The following is a 12,313-nucleotide window of genomic DNA, read 5'->3' as shown; positions in this document are numbered from 1 at the left end:
GAAATTCATTAAATCAATTATGATATCTTATAATATTCTTCCTTAAACATATTTATAAATAAAAGTGTAATATATTTTTCTATTATAAAACTATTGTAAAAGCTACCAATAAATTTGCTCAACTAATCTATATCATTTTCCCACTTTTTCTTAATCAATTAATTAATATATATTTTCTATCTATCAAAAACTGTTATTCATTTTCTATGCTGAATTGTGTCGATTTAAAATGGATGGTTTTTTAATTATTAAAAAAGGAATAAAATTATACACCTGATTTCACTATTTTAAAAAAATAATTTTATTTTCTAAGGAGAAGAATACTAATACTAATCATAAATAAGCAAGGGACTTAGTTTGATTCGTATAAAAAAATTTTATTCAGAATATCAATTAAAATTTAAAAAATTAATATTTATAGATTTATGTGTAAAGTTATTTTATTAAAAAGTAAAAGAAATATTAAAAAAATTATTTTTCATAATAATAATATATTTTTTATTCTTCTCTTTAATACTATTTTTTATTCCTCAGTATAAGTTACAAGTATAATTATGTGCCATAAGCAAGTATAATTTTTTAATTACGAATAAATATAAATATAAATATAAATATAAATATAAATATAAATATATAATAATAAAGGGGTGCCTTATACTAAAACGTCTGTATTGTTTCTTTAGTTTTTACTTTGGTAAACAAGTAAGGTTCAATGTTGAAAAAGAAAAATACAATTTTACCAAATTAATCGACTTTTCACGTTCCATCAAAATTAGTCTACCTTTTAGACTTTACAACTTGCCCTAGCTGTTCGCTCCCGTGTCAATTTCATTCTCTGTTTGTATCCAATTTGATTTCGTTCGCCGTTTTTCATCCGCATCCGTTTTGATTCTGTTCGACTCTGTTCTCTACCTTACGCCACCGTTTTGATTAGGTTCTCTGCCATTTTGATTATTTATAGTGTACTCTTGTATAGATTTGTTTACCTAATCTCAAGGGTGGGTTATTGCTTGGTTTATCTAATCTCACTAGTGGAAATGATGAGACTGATGGATGAGGCTTTCTCGTCTATTGAGGGACCCATTTCAGAAAAAGCTCTTGAAAACGTCTGAGCTGCTTTAGGTAAATCTGATATTTGTTTATTTATTTATTTATTTATGAATTTGTACAATTTTATGATGATTTGATAATGTTTCAGTGCATTATTTGAAATTAGCCTTTTTGTAAATTGCTCAGGAACAGATGAATCTCCCCAGGAACACATGAGGCGCAACTGGTCTATTTGAATAAGGTCTTTTGGGAAATTAGACCAGTTGATAATGTTTCAGTGCATTGTTTGAAATTAGACTTTTGGGAAAAATGGGAGAGATGAATCTCCTTAGGAACACAAACCACCTATTAAGTACATTCGCCTTCATGAGTGTGACAAATTTTCTGTAAGGATATAGATTTTTTTTCTGTATTCTGCAGCTTGTCCCTGTTTACTCTTTGTTACTCTATTTGAATATATTTTTATCTTGGATTGGACCATGAATTTTAGATTCTCAAGGGATGAGGTTTAAATTTGCTTCAGTGTGATGATTATAAGTTTTCAGCTTTTGAATGTGTGTTAATCTTGTAATTCTTTTTGTATGAAAGAGTGTCTTTTTTCTTCTTAATTTTTGAGTTAATTTTACCTATTCTTTTTAGTTGTGTAATTTAATTGAATGAATGTAGAGTGTCTTTTTTATCTTATAATAATTAGTTTTGTTTGGAGCTTTCAGTGATGAAATTTATTATATATGCTCTTTCTAGTTTTGTTGTCAATTCAATTCCAAACTTTGTGAATTGTTTAAGAGATTGTTATTTGATTATTCAAAGAGATTTAATGAGTGATTGGTAAGTGGTAAGTTGATTATTCAAAGAGATAGTGATGGAACTCCCTGATATGATTTTGCAAACTAATTTTTTGAACATAGACATGATCAAACACATATGAATGGTGGAGTTTGGCTTCAATGTTTAGATATACGAATAGGGTTGAAAATATATTTTTGAATTATGAAGAAAATTATTACTCCCTCCGTTTCTTTTTAAGTGTCGTTTTAGAAGATTTTTTTTGTTCCTATTTAAGTGTCGTTTTGATGTTTTAATGTTACAATTTGTCAATTATACCCTTACTATTTAAATAACTCAACTTTATATTTTCCATAAATTTTTCTTTCTTAATATATGTAATAACTCACTCCACATTTTCCATAAAATTCTCTTTCTTAATACGTACTCTCATTCCCATACATAACTCCCATTCCTATTCAAAGTATTGGCTGGTCAATAAAAATTAAATTCAAATGATAGCTTCCAATGTTACATAGAAAAATGTATTAGCATTAAATTTTGTCAAAGGAACAAATTTACCAATTGAAGACTTAAAATTCTATAAAAAGGATCAGTAGCATTGTTTAAATTATCAAGTGCAAAACAAAAGAGCTCTGGTGGAAACAACAAAAGACTCCATGGATGTTCAAAAAAAGAAAGAGTGGAAGACTCATTGGAGCAAGAAGAAGGAGAAATAGTGGAAGACTCTTTTGACAAGATACAAGAACAAGATGACAATGAAGATGAAGTATTATCAAGAGTTGTATTGGATTTTGATTTAAATGAAGAGGCAGATTATGAATTTGATTTGAACAAATTTCCTGAAGAAGAAGAAGAAGAAAACAGAAAAGAATCTTCCCACCATGTTGAGTTTCGACCTGTGATAAAAAAGATGATAAAAAAACTTCTTCCAAAATTTTATTGAAAAATATTTGTGAACTAAGTATGGAGTATCTATTTTAGATTTGGCTTAAGTGCATAAGGTATAGGAGTTGTTATTTAAGAAGTCATTGTTATTGTTTTTTTTATTTACTCCTTGTTATTGCTTAATAAGTATGGAGAAGAATTCCTTGTTATTGTTTTTTTTATTGATACAATTTAGAAACTGCATTTCTTACGTTCATTCTTATTGTATTTTTTTTATTGAATTCCTATATTTGCTAAAGTTTTGGAACTTAACTTGTTACGTGCAGGAACATTATTTTTTTATGGCTAAAGTTTAGGAATTTAAAAAAAAAAAAAACTCTATTTGAAATTTTCAAATGTGACTACATCCCAATTACAATAAGTATTACTCCATGTTTAAGTAATTTTTGACTTCTTGTACTAATATTGGATCACACTTAATTTGAATTGGTAGTTGTCCTACTCTTTCAAGCCTTTCCTTATTTACATGAGGAATTTTATATTTATTGGAACCTTTCTCTTTCATGATCTCTATCATGCATAGTTGCAATGATACAAATATACGATTGGACTTAATTGAAGGAAAATTTTCAAATGACTTCACCACTGCACTGATAAGTTCATCAATAGTTTTCGGTGCTTCCTTGTATTGCAATGATTGTATAGCCGAGAAAAAACCAAGGTCTAAGATATTCAAATCTGGAGAGTTTGCAGGCTGACACATTAAACGAATATCAAACCCATCCTTGGTGGCAGCTTCACGGAATAAAGGATCATCATGGTTTATATGCGTCCTTGCGTTATCCTGCTGGATAAATATTGTTGACTCAAATTCATCTCTTGGCCATTTTTCTCTTATAGCGGGTAGAACTTTGTCAATAAGGAATGATCTTACCACATCTCTATTTACCGTAGTTATTGCTTTTGTTACCATTGTTCCCGCAACTCTGTTAATACTTGACCTTATAGCCGGTTCATGGGTAACAAACGGAAAAACACCAATTTTACCCGAAAAAGTTTCATTTTCTTCTGAGTCAAATCGTGGTCGAGTTTGAGCAACTAAGAACATAACTTTGGCAATGAAATTTTTGCTCTTACATGTCCGATATGGCTCATCTTCATCTGGGAGCAAATAATACTTCTCGGATTTTTTAGTCATATAAAACCATTTTTCATCAATATGAATAATATTGTGCATGCTCTTAAACATTGGATCATGTGGTGTACCTTCAAGCATTGATAAACAAAATTCCAGCCTAGATATTTTGTTTTCTTCTTTCAACAGTGGTTTTATGGCATTTGAATTACGCCGTATAGCCCCTGATTTTATAAGCCTGAACACCGATGTTGGATTGGTTTTCAACGCAAAAGCTAAAGATCGAATGTTTGTTCTTTGACTGAAAGGAAATTCACGAATTTGATTCTCATCAATTGAAATTCTCTTACGTCCACAATTTTTTGTCTTCCTATGAGAGACATCACGTGTTTCACTTTCTTTTGCTCTTTTCCAAATACGTTGAACAGTTCTTAGAGGAACCGAATTTGATGAAGCCACCTCATTTGTAGCTCCTTTACGTAATTTTCCATCAACGCTTTTTTGTAGTAGCTCATGATAAATATACATGCGTTCTTCATTGCTTAAGATTCTTAATCTCTTTTTTTCTCTAGGTTCTGCTTCAACATTTTCTGCAATATACACTGTAAATTTTTAAAAAAACAAAACGATTACTAGAAACAAGCAAAACTTAGATTTGAATTACGCCACAATATGATTCCACCATTATTTTACATAAAAACATGAGATAAAAACATGAGATAAATTATAGGAATTAAAAGTAACCAAACACACATGAAATTAAAAAATATACCTGTGTCATTGTTTGTTTCAACCTCCTCTTGTAAGTTATCTTCACAGGACTCATCAATATTATTGGTTGCTTCAAACTCCTCTTCTAAGTTATCTTCATCAAACTCATATAACTCAAATATATGTTGGTTTGTTAATGATGTTTCTGTATCACTATCTAAATCCATATTTTATGAGTTGTAAATATTTTGAACTTATAATATGAAACCATACTATATGTACTACTGGTTTTAATTTTTTGGTGGGAAACTTAAGTTTTTATTAAAATAATTGGAGGGAATATTTTTTCCTTTAGCCATTCATTGAAACAATAAGCAATAAGTTTTCCTTTAGCCATTAATGAAAATGCAAGCAGTACGTATTCCTATAGCAAGCAATATTAATTCCAAAAATTTAGGAGTAGTTGAAAAATGCAACGGAAGAGAGAGAGAGTTATGTGGAGAAAATTATGGAATTAGTTATTTGAAGTAAATAATTTAATGAGTACTTATATTAATGAATTTTATTTAGAAAGAGAAAGTATATGGTGGATTAAAATGAGGGTACAATGGGAAAAAAATTATAACAATTCATTTATCTTGGTTGGAGAGCTTTATGCTAAAACGACACTTAAAAAGAAACGGAGGGAGTAGTATTTTATGATATATCAAACACAGGTTAGGTTTTAATGGTTTTACTAACCATGTGACATGTGATTCAAATTATTTTGATTTTTTCTCTAAATTACCCCTTCATACGCCGAAATAGATCCATAAAGAGGATAATAAAAAAATAAAAATATGGCTCAAATTTTTTTAAAATCAGTTCTCTGGCTACGGTTTCTCAAAATAAATCGTAGTTTAAGCCTAAACCTTAAAAGCATAGGTAAGTCATAGGCAATGGTTATGGACCTGTAGCTTAAACTAAACCGTAGTCTAAAGTTACAAGGTAAACCGTGGTCTGTTCACGGATTTTAGGCAACGGTTGGTATTTGTGTGGGCTAAAGTGCAAAAACTGTGCCTTATTAGAATAGGCAACGACCGTATATTCCACGTCTGAAAAACCGTCCCTGTAAATGTTAGGCAACGCTTTTTTAAGTTTAGGCTGCGAATTTCTGTTGTTGCCTAAACTCATTTTTGTTGTAGTGGCTTGGGTTGCCATGATGAAAGATTCATTCTTATAAGTTGCCTTACGAATATCAACCCACATGAATCCCAATTCATCGGTTTCTACACCAGTGTTACTATCAATCCACTTGCACTTAAATAAATGCCCTTTATAAGAAACATAATAAATCTCCAAAACCTCCTCAATGACCCAAAAGTACACCCTAAATGCTAGTACATGATTATTATCTTTGGAACTAGAAAAGTACATGGATTCAACCTCAACCATAACCCTACTATTTTGCATGGTGTTACGATCATCCTTTGATTTTTTTAAAAATGAATATTTATAAATGTCGTATACACTCCAAGTAATTACATTAAACTTAGGAATACATGACTTTTGGGTAAATCCTGCAGAGTGAAGTTTAAAAAAGGCAAACAAAGAACACATGGATCCCTTAACTATATTCATGATGATCTTGGGGGTCTGCAAAGAGTACTTCACACTTAGGTGCAAAGTATTTTCTATCCATAATTGTTTATTATTCCATAAAGGTACATGTATTCATCCAGAAGACTAATGATGAAACTTTTGAAAATTTTAAAAGGTTGAAGACTTTGGTAAAAAATCATACTGACAGGAAGGTCAAGAGGTTGAGAACCGATATTGGCCTTGAGTTTCACAATGAAGCTTTCAACATTTACTATAGTATGTCTGGTATTGCAAGGCACAATACTACTGCGGGTACTCCTCAACAAAATGGTCTGACTGAGAGATTCAATCGAATAATCCTGGAAAGTATTAAATACATGTTGGTTATTGCTAGATTGAAGATGGTGTTTTGGGATGAGTCTTATGTGACTGCAACATACTTGATAAATAGGTGTCCCTCGACTACCTTGGGGATGAAGACACCTAAAGAAGTCTGGTCGAGACATCCACCTTATCTCGACAGACTTAAAGTATTTGGTTGTTTAACCTATGCTCACATTAGGCAAAACAATGTCAAACCTAGAGCTTTAAGATGTATGTTTCTTGGATATCCTGAACGAGTCAAAGCTTATAGGTTGTGGTGCCTATAGCCAGGTCACAAGAGGTGTACCACAAGTCGAGATGTAGTTTTCAATAAAGAAGAAATGGCATTTAAGAAAATTGATGATGTTGGTTGAAATGCAAAGCTCTCTATATATGAGATGGAACAAGAAGAGATCCATGTTGAGGTTGAGCATATTGATGTTGAATTGCATAACCCAGATAAAATCGAAGAAGCACAAGTTGCTAATGAAGATGAGAAGACTGATAATGACTATCTGTTGAGAAAATATAGGTCAAGAAGAGTCATCAAGCCACCTCAAAGACTTGATTATGTAGATCCCATAACTTTTGCCTTAATCTCTACAAGTGAGGTTCTTGATGAAGAACCTAGAGATTACAAGGAAGATTACAAGGAAGATATGATGAGTTAGAACAAGATTGAATGGATGAAATCCATGGATGATGAGATGAAAATCTCTTCATGATAACCACACTTGGGAGCTGATCAAGAAACCTGCTGGAGCCAGGTTAGTCTCTTGTAAATGGATTTCAAAGTTAAGGAAGGAATCAAATTAGTGTTGTTGAAGAGATTTAAGGCAATGTTGATTTCTAGGGGGTTCACTCAAAAAGAAAGAGTCGAATTTAATGACATGTTATCACCTGTTGTAAAGCACATATCCATTAGAATGTTGTTGGCCCTGATGACAAAGTTCGACTTAGAACTTGAACAGATGAATGTAAAGACAACCTTCCTGTATGGTGATCTAGATGAAACAATCCTAATGAGGCAATTTGAAGGGTATATAGAAAGAGGATAAGAAGATTATGTGTGTCAGTTGAATAGGTCATTATATGGCCTGAAATAATCTCCTCGACAATGGAATATGAGATTCGAAAAGTTTATGACACACGTATATTTCACTAAGAGCAAGTCCGATCGCCGTGTTTACTTCAGATTGCGACCTGAAAATTCACTTGTTATTTTGTTGCTTTATATGGATGACATCCTCATAGAAAGCAACAACGTCGAGGATGTTATGAAGGTGAAGACTGAACTCGATAAGGAGTTCGACATGAAGGATCTAGGAGCTGCCACTAGGATTCTTGGGATTGACATCCAGAGAGATATAAAGTAGTAGAGATTATGCTTATCTAAAGAGACATACCTGAATAAGATTATCGAAAATTGATATGTCGATTCAAAGCCTGTTGTAACACTGACAAATCCTCAATTCAAGTTAGGTACGATTCAAAGTCCTAGTACTGAATTCAAAAGAGTCTATATGAATAACATTTTATATGCTAGTCTAACAGGTTGTTTGATGTATGTTATGTTCTGTACGAGACCATACATAGCGTACGGAGTGAGCCTTGTAAGCAGGTATATGGCTAATCAAGGGAAGTCACATGGGCAGACTTTGAAGTGGATTTTGAGACACATAAAAGGATCCATGAGTAAGTTCCTAGTTTATGGTGGAGCTATAAGTGATGGCGAAGCCGAACTCGAAGGATTTGTCGACTCTGACTATGCAGGATGTATGGATACCATAAAATCTCTTTCTAGATATGTTTTAACTATATTTGATACAATAATCAGTTGGAAATCTTCTCTTTAGAAGATGGTTGCCTTATCAACCACTGCAGCTGAAAATATTGCCCTTACGGAAGCTTTGAAAGAAGCATTGTGGTTTGATGGGTTTGTTAAGGAACTAAAACTTCAAGGTCGAATTATCACCGTTAAATGTGATAGTCAAAGTGTCATATATTTGTCGAGAAATTCAACCTATCATAAGAGAACAAAATACATTGATGTTAGGATACATTTCGCCATGGAGAAAATTGAAAGTAAAGAAATCATACGGATCGCAATGTTAAAGATATAATAATCAAATCATTCTCAAGTAGCAGCTTTTCCACACTTTACACCAACTTAAATTACACTATTTTCTCAACACTTTTTTCCAACATTTGCATGAAAAAAGACCCCAAAGAGGAGTTGACTTTATAGGTTATACTGTCTACTTTTCCTTTTCTTCACCAATCATAGGTGTACACGAAGAGAGAATATCACATCCTTTTGCAAATGGGAACGTACCTGGAACACCGTCTCTTTCCTTTGACCCCTCTACATCATCATCTTCTTCTACAAACTCAGAACCACTCCCTCCATTAACAAAGTTTTCAAATAGAAAACCTTTAATCGAATAAGAAGGCTCACTGCCATTACCACTCCATGACTCAGAGGCTGGAAGAGACTTAAACTTTTCAACAACTATATCAAAACTTATTGAGTTGTTAAGAGCATGGTTTTAAATGCATTTTGAGACTCTCAACGAAAAACCAAGCACAGGAAAATGCATGTAAAAAAGAGCATGGTTTTCAACAACTATATATTAAACTTATTGAGACTCTCAACGAAAAACCAAACATAGGAAAATGCATGAATGCATGCAAAAAAGAACCTAGAGGGAAGTTAGAGCATCTCTCTCTAACTTGTTCTAACTTAGATTTTTGGTTCTAAAATTCTTACATAAACTTCATGCTTTCCAGAAAAAAAATAATAGCAAGCAATACAATACTATATCATATTACTAATAAATTAAACATGTAAATTTTCCAAACAAACCTACATGTAGAGAAAATAACGAATAAAGAAATTGGAAATATAGTAGAAATATCATCATACATTAAAAACATTACACTTTGATAATGATATTAACAATATCATTAATATCATTTTCCTTCTTGCTTTGTCATATCATCTTCTGTTTTCCCCACAACATCCTCCAAACATGTTGAAAGTTTTTTTTTTAGAACTGCATAGGATTAAGAAAATGGTTTCCATTAGTAGATTAAAAAGTGAAGAAAACACGTGCCGCGCATGCAAAAACTCGATTCTTACGATATATTATGTTTAAATAAATACTTATACACTGACACGATAAATATATTTTACACGCATTATTTCAGTGTCTTGTTATAGTTTGTACACATGATTTGATGATGTTGGTCTACAACTTATTTACACGGTCAATGCATAGTTGTTATAAAATTGCATAGTATCGTGACTAATGACAATAGAACATTGATTTTTGAAACGCAAGAATCCAAAAGAGATTATTACAAAGCATGGTCGGTGGAAAACTTTTTATACTGTCAATCAATTACAATATTATCTAAACTATTTTTGATTGCTGAGTCAGAGAAAGCACGTATTCACATAGCATGGATTTATGATCGATTAATCTAGATCAAACTGTGTATAATTTAAGTTCGGTGTTTTTGGTTACTTGATAAATGAACAATGTAATGGCAAGATATGATTAAAGAGAGAGCAGTAAAAACCTTGTGAAACACCAATGTAACTCCTTTTGCTTTCCTTACTTCAACCATGTGAAACATCTCTGTGGCAAATTAAGGTTTCTTTTCCTTTTGGCTTTCGAATTCGCAAGCCTCACCTGCAGGTAACATAGTTTGTTGACTTCACAAATCATCATAAAATTTAGAACCAATGTGTTTGAATAAGAATGGCTTACCTTAAACAAGTTTTCGAGGTTGAGTACTCTCGACATGGCAATCAATTCAAACGCATTCATCGATGTTAGATGCTCGTCTTTATTTTCTGTCACATGCTGCTCCTAAATATATAGACAGAACACTCTACTATACAATGCTCGAGAATTTAAATAAAATGAAATACTAAAACCGTATCGAAAATTCTTCGACGTACTTCTGAATCTTTGGAGACAGCTTCTACATCGTCGAGGTTGGTTTCGCCACTCTCTTCAAAAACAGTATCTAAAATTCTTCGACGTACTTTTGAATCTTTAAAGACGGCTTCTAGGTTGGTTTTGACACTCTCTTCAAAAACCAGAGGCGTATAGTGTTTCTTAAACCATTCATCTTCCCAAATATTAGCCATGGTGATTCGCTGCCATATAGTTAAGGTTAGTCAAATTCCCGGAACGAAATTTAGCCATTTAGATAATCAAATGTTGTTTCTTACCGTCGTAGGATTCGAGTGATTGATTTCCTCGCACTGAAAGAAAGCTTAGGGGGCAAGAAAAATCAGCAGACGAGATCTGCGGATCAAGAAACTAAGGAAAGTCACAAAATGAAAGAGTAAAACTGGAAAACCAATGAAATGTGGCGCACGCTCACTTATTTATACAGTTCCATAAGATTTGGATCATAGTAACCTGCAACCAGTACAAAGAGGATCACGCCACATGTGGCATGACCACAAGTCAGCATTTGCTCCATCGTAGCCTCCTCAATCGGTAAGAACCTATATATATAACAACAAGAATATATATATATATATATATATATATATATATATATATATATATATATATATATATATATATATATATATATATATATATATATATATAATCAATTGCTTCCACCACAGGTTATTATGTATCTCCTGCACTATATGATTGCTTAAGGAACAGCCACTTTTCTAACTACTTAACTAAAAGGAAATTAGTTATTGTTATGCAACTAATTGTTACAGCTCCAATGACATGCTTCAAGGTGTTATTACTTTCTTTTTTTCATTTGCTTTAATATTTTCTACCGGTACAAGTTCAAGGTTGATATATGTGTACCATGGTTAAACATTCATGGAATGGTTGAAGATGTAAGACTTTGGTGAAGAAATTGGTCAGTTGATCTTAGGATTTGTAGAATTATATTTGTAAATGTCCTAAACTAGAACACCCTCACCCATGAACGGTACCCATCTAGGCAATGTCTGCAGGACTTCCCTTTGACACGGATGATGTGTGTAATGCCGTTAGTTAAAGGAGAGAGAGTCTACCACTACTTCCTAAAGGTTAGGTGATCAACAACATATTTTTATCAGGAGGGAGTAGTTGTCTCCCCTTAGAGATAATCAAACCCTAGGTCCAAAAGACCTATATAAATACTCCCACCCCATAAAAAAAAGTACTAAGAATGCTATATATACGCTTCTATATAAGACCTCAATAAATAGCCTCAATATATACATATCACATCACATATACTGTTACATCTAAGCATGCTACTCAATAACAGAACCTCTCATCTCTCGTGAGCAAGATCTCTACACCACCGTAAAACACCACCAATACGACTTCTCGCTACGTGGGAAAATCCTAACCACCTTACAATGCAATATATCTACTAAGGCCTCTGAGTCCCCATGCCCTTGTAAGAGGAACACACACCTGTACTTTTTGACTGGTACATCGGTGTCCACCGTGGAGCCCCAATAAAACTAACATGGACAACACCTTCTTTATCACCAACACCCCCTCGTTGTTACCCTTCACTCCTACACCTAGCCACTTTCAGCCATGGTTAACAAGAAAGCTACATCCCTTACACCAGAAGGTACCAACGATAGCGGTGATGCCACCACCCTGACGAAGATGCGTGCCGCCATGGACGAGTTACGCCGCCATAACCAGGCACTGGAGGATGACATCCACAACATCAGACATTGCCAACAAGAGTCCAACCCACCGGGGGAGATGAAATTGTTGGACCCCCAGCCGCTCTGAGACG

At 33.0% G+C, this 12,313-nt stretch overlaps 2 protein-coding genes across 2 annotated transcripts; both read right to left on the bottom strand.

The window, feature by feature from the left end:
- Positions 1 to 3,148: 3,148 nt before the first annotated feature.
- Positions 3,149 to 4,863, bottom strand: LOC127121809 (uncharacterized). Its single transcript, XM_051052243.1, has 2 exons — positions 4,632 to 4,863; positions 3,149 to 4,461 (listed from the first exon to the last, which is right to left on the bottom strand). The coding sequence occupies exons 1-2, from the start codon at positions 4,795 to 4,797 to the stop codon at positions 3,149 to 3,151; spliced, it is 1,479 nt and encodes a 492-aa protein (XP_050908200.1). The 5' UTR covers positions 4,798 to 4,863.
- A 4,581-nt stretch (positions 4,864 to 9,444) lies between these two features.
- On the bottom strand, positions 9,445 to 10,875 carry LOC127117896 (CBL-interacting serine/threonine-protein kinase 26). Its single transcript, XM_051048022.1, has 5 exons — positions 10,761 to 10,875; positions 10,485 to 10,685; positions 10,291 to 10,392; positions 10,100 to 10,212; positions 9,445 to 9,570 (listed from the first exon to the last, which is right to left on the bottom strand). The coding sequence occupies exons 2-4, from the start codon at positions 10,674 to 10,676 to the stop codon at positions 10,135 to 10,137; spliced, it is 372 nt and encodes a 123-aa protein (XP_050903979.1). The 5' UTR covers positions 10,677 to 10,685; positions 10,761 to 10,875; the 3' UTR covers positions 9,445 to 9,570; positions 10,100 to 10,134.
- Positions 10,876 to 12,313: the final 1,438 nt, after the last annotated feature.

The sequence above is a fragment of the Lathyrus oleraceus genome, chromosome 2 (genome assembly GCF_024323335.1).
Source record: "Lathyrus oleraceus cultivar Zhongwan6 chromosome 2, CAAS_Psat_ZW6_1.0, whole genome shotgun sequence".
In the NCBI taxonomy this organism is placed as follows: domain Eukaryota; kingdom Viridiplantae; phylum Streptophyta; class Magnoliopsida; order Fabales; family Fabaceae; genus Lathyrus; species Lathyrus oleraceus.
The sequence above is the reverse complement of the archived record's forward strand: the minus strand, read 5'-3'. Positions and strand labels throughout refer to the sequence as shown.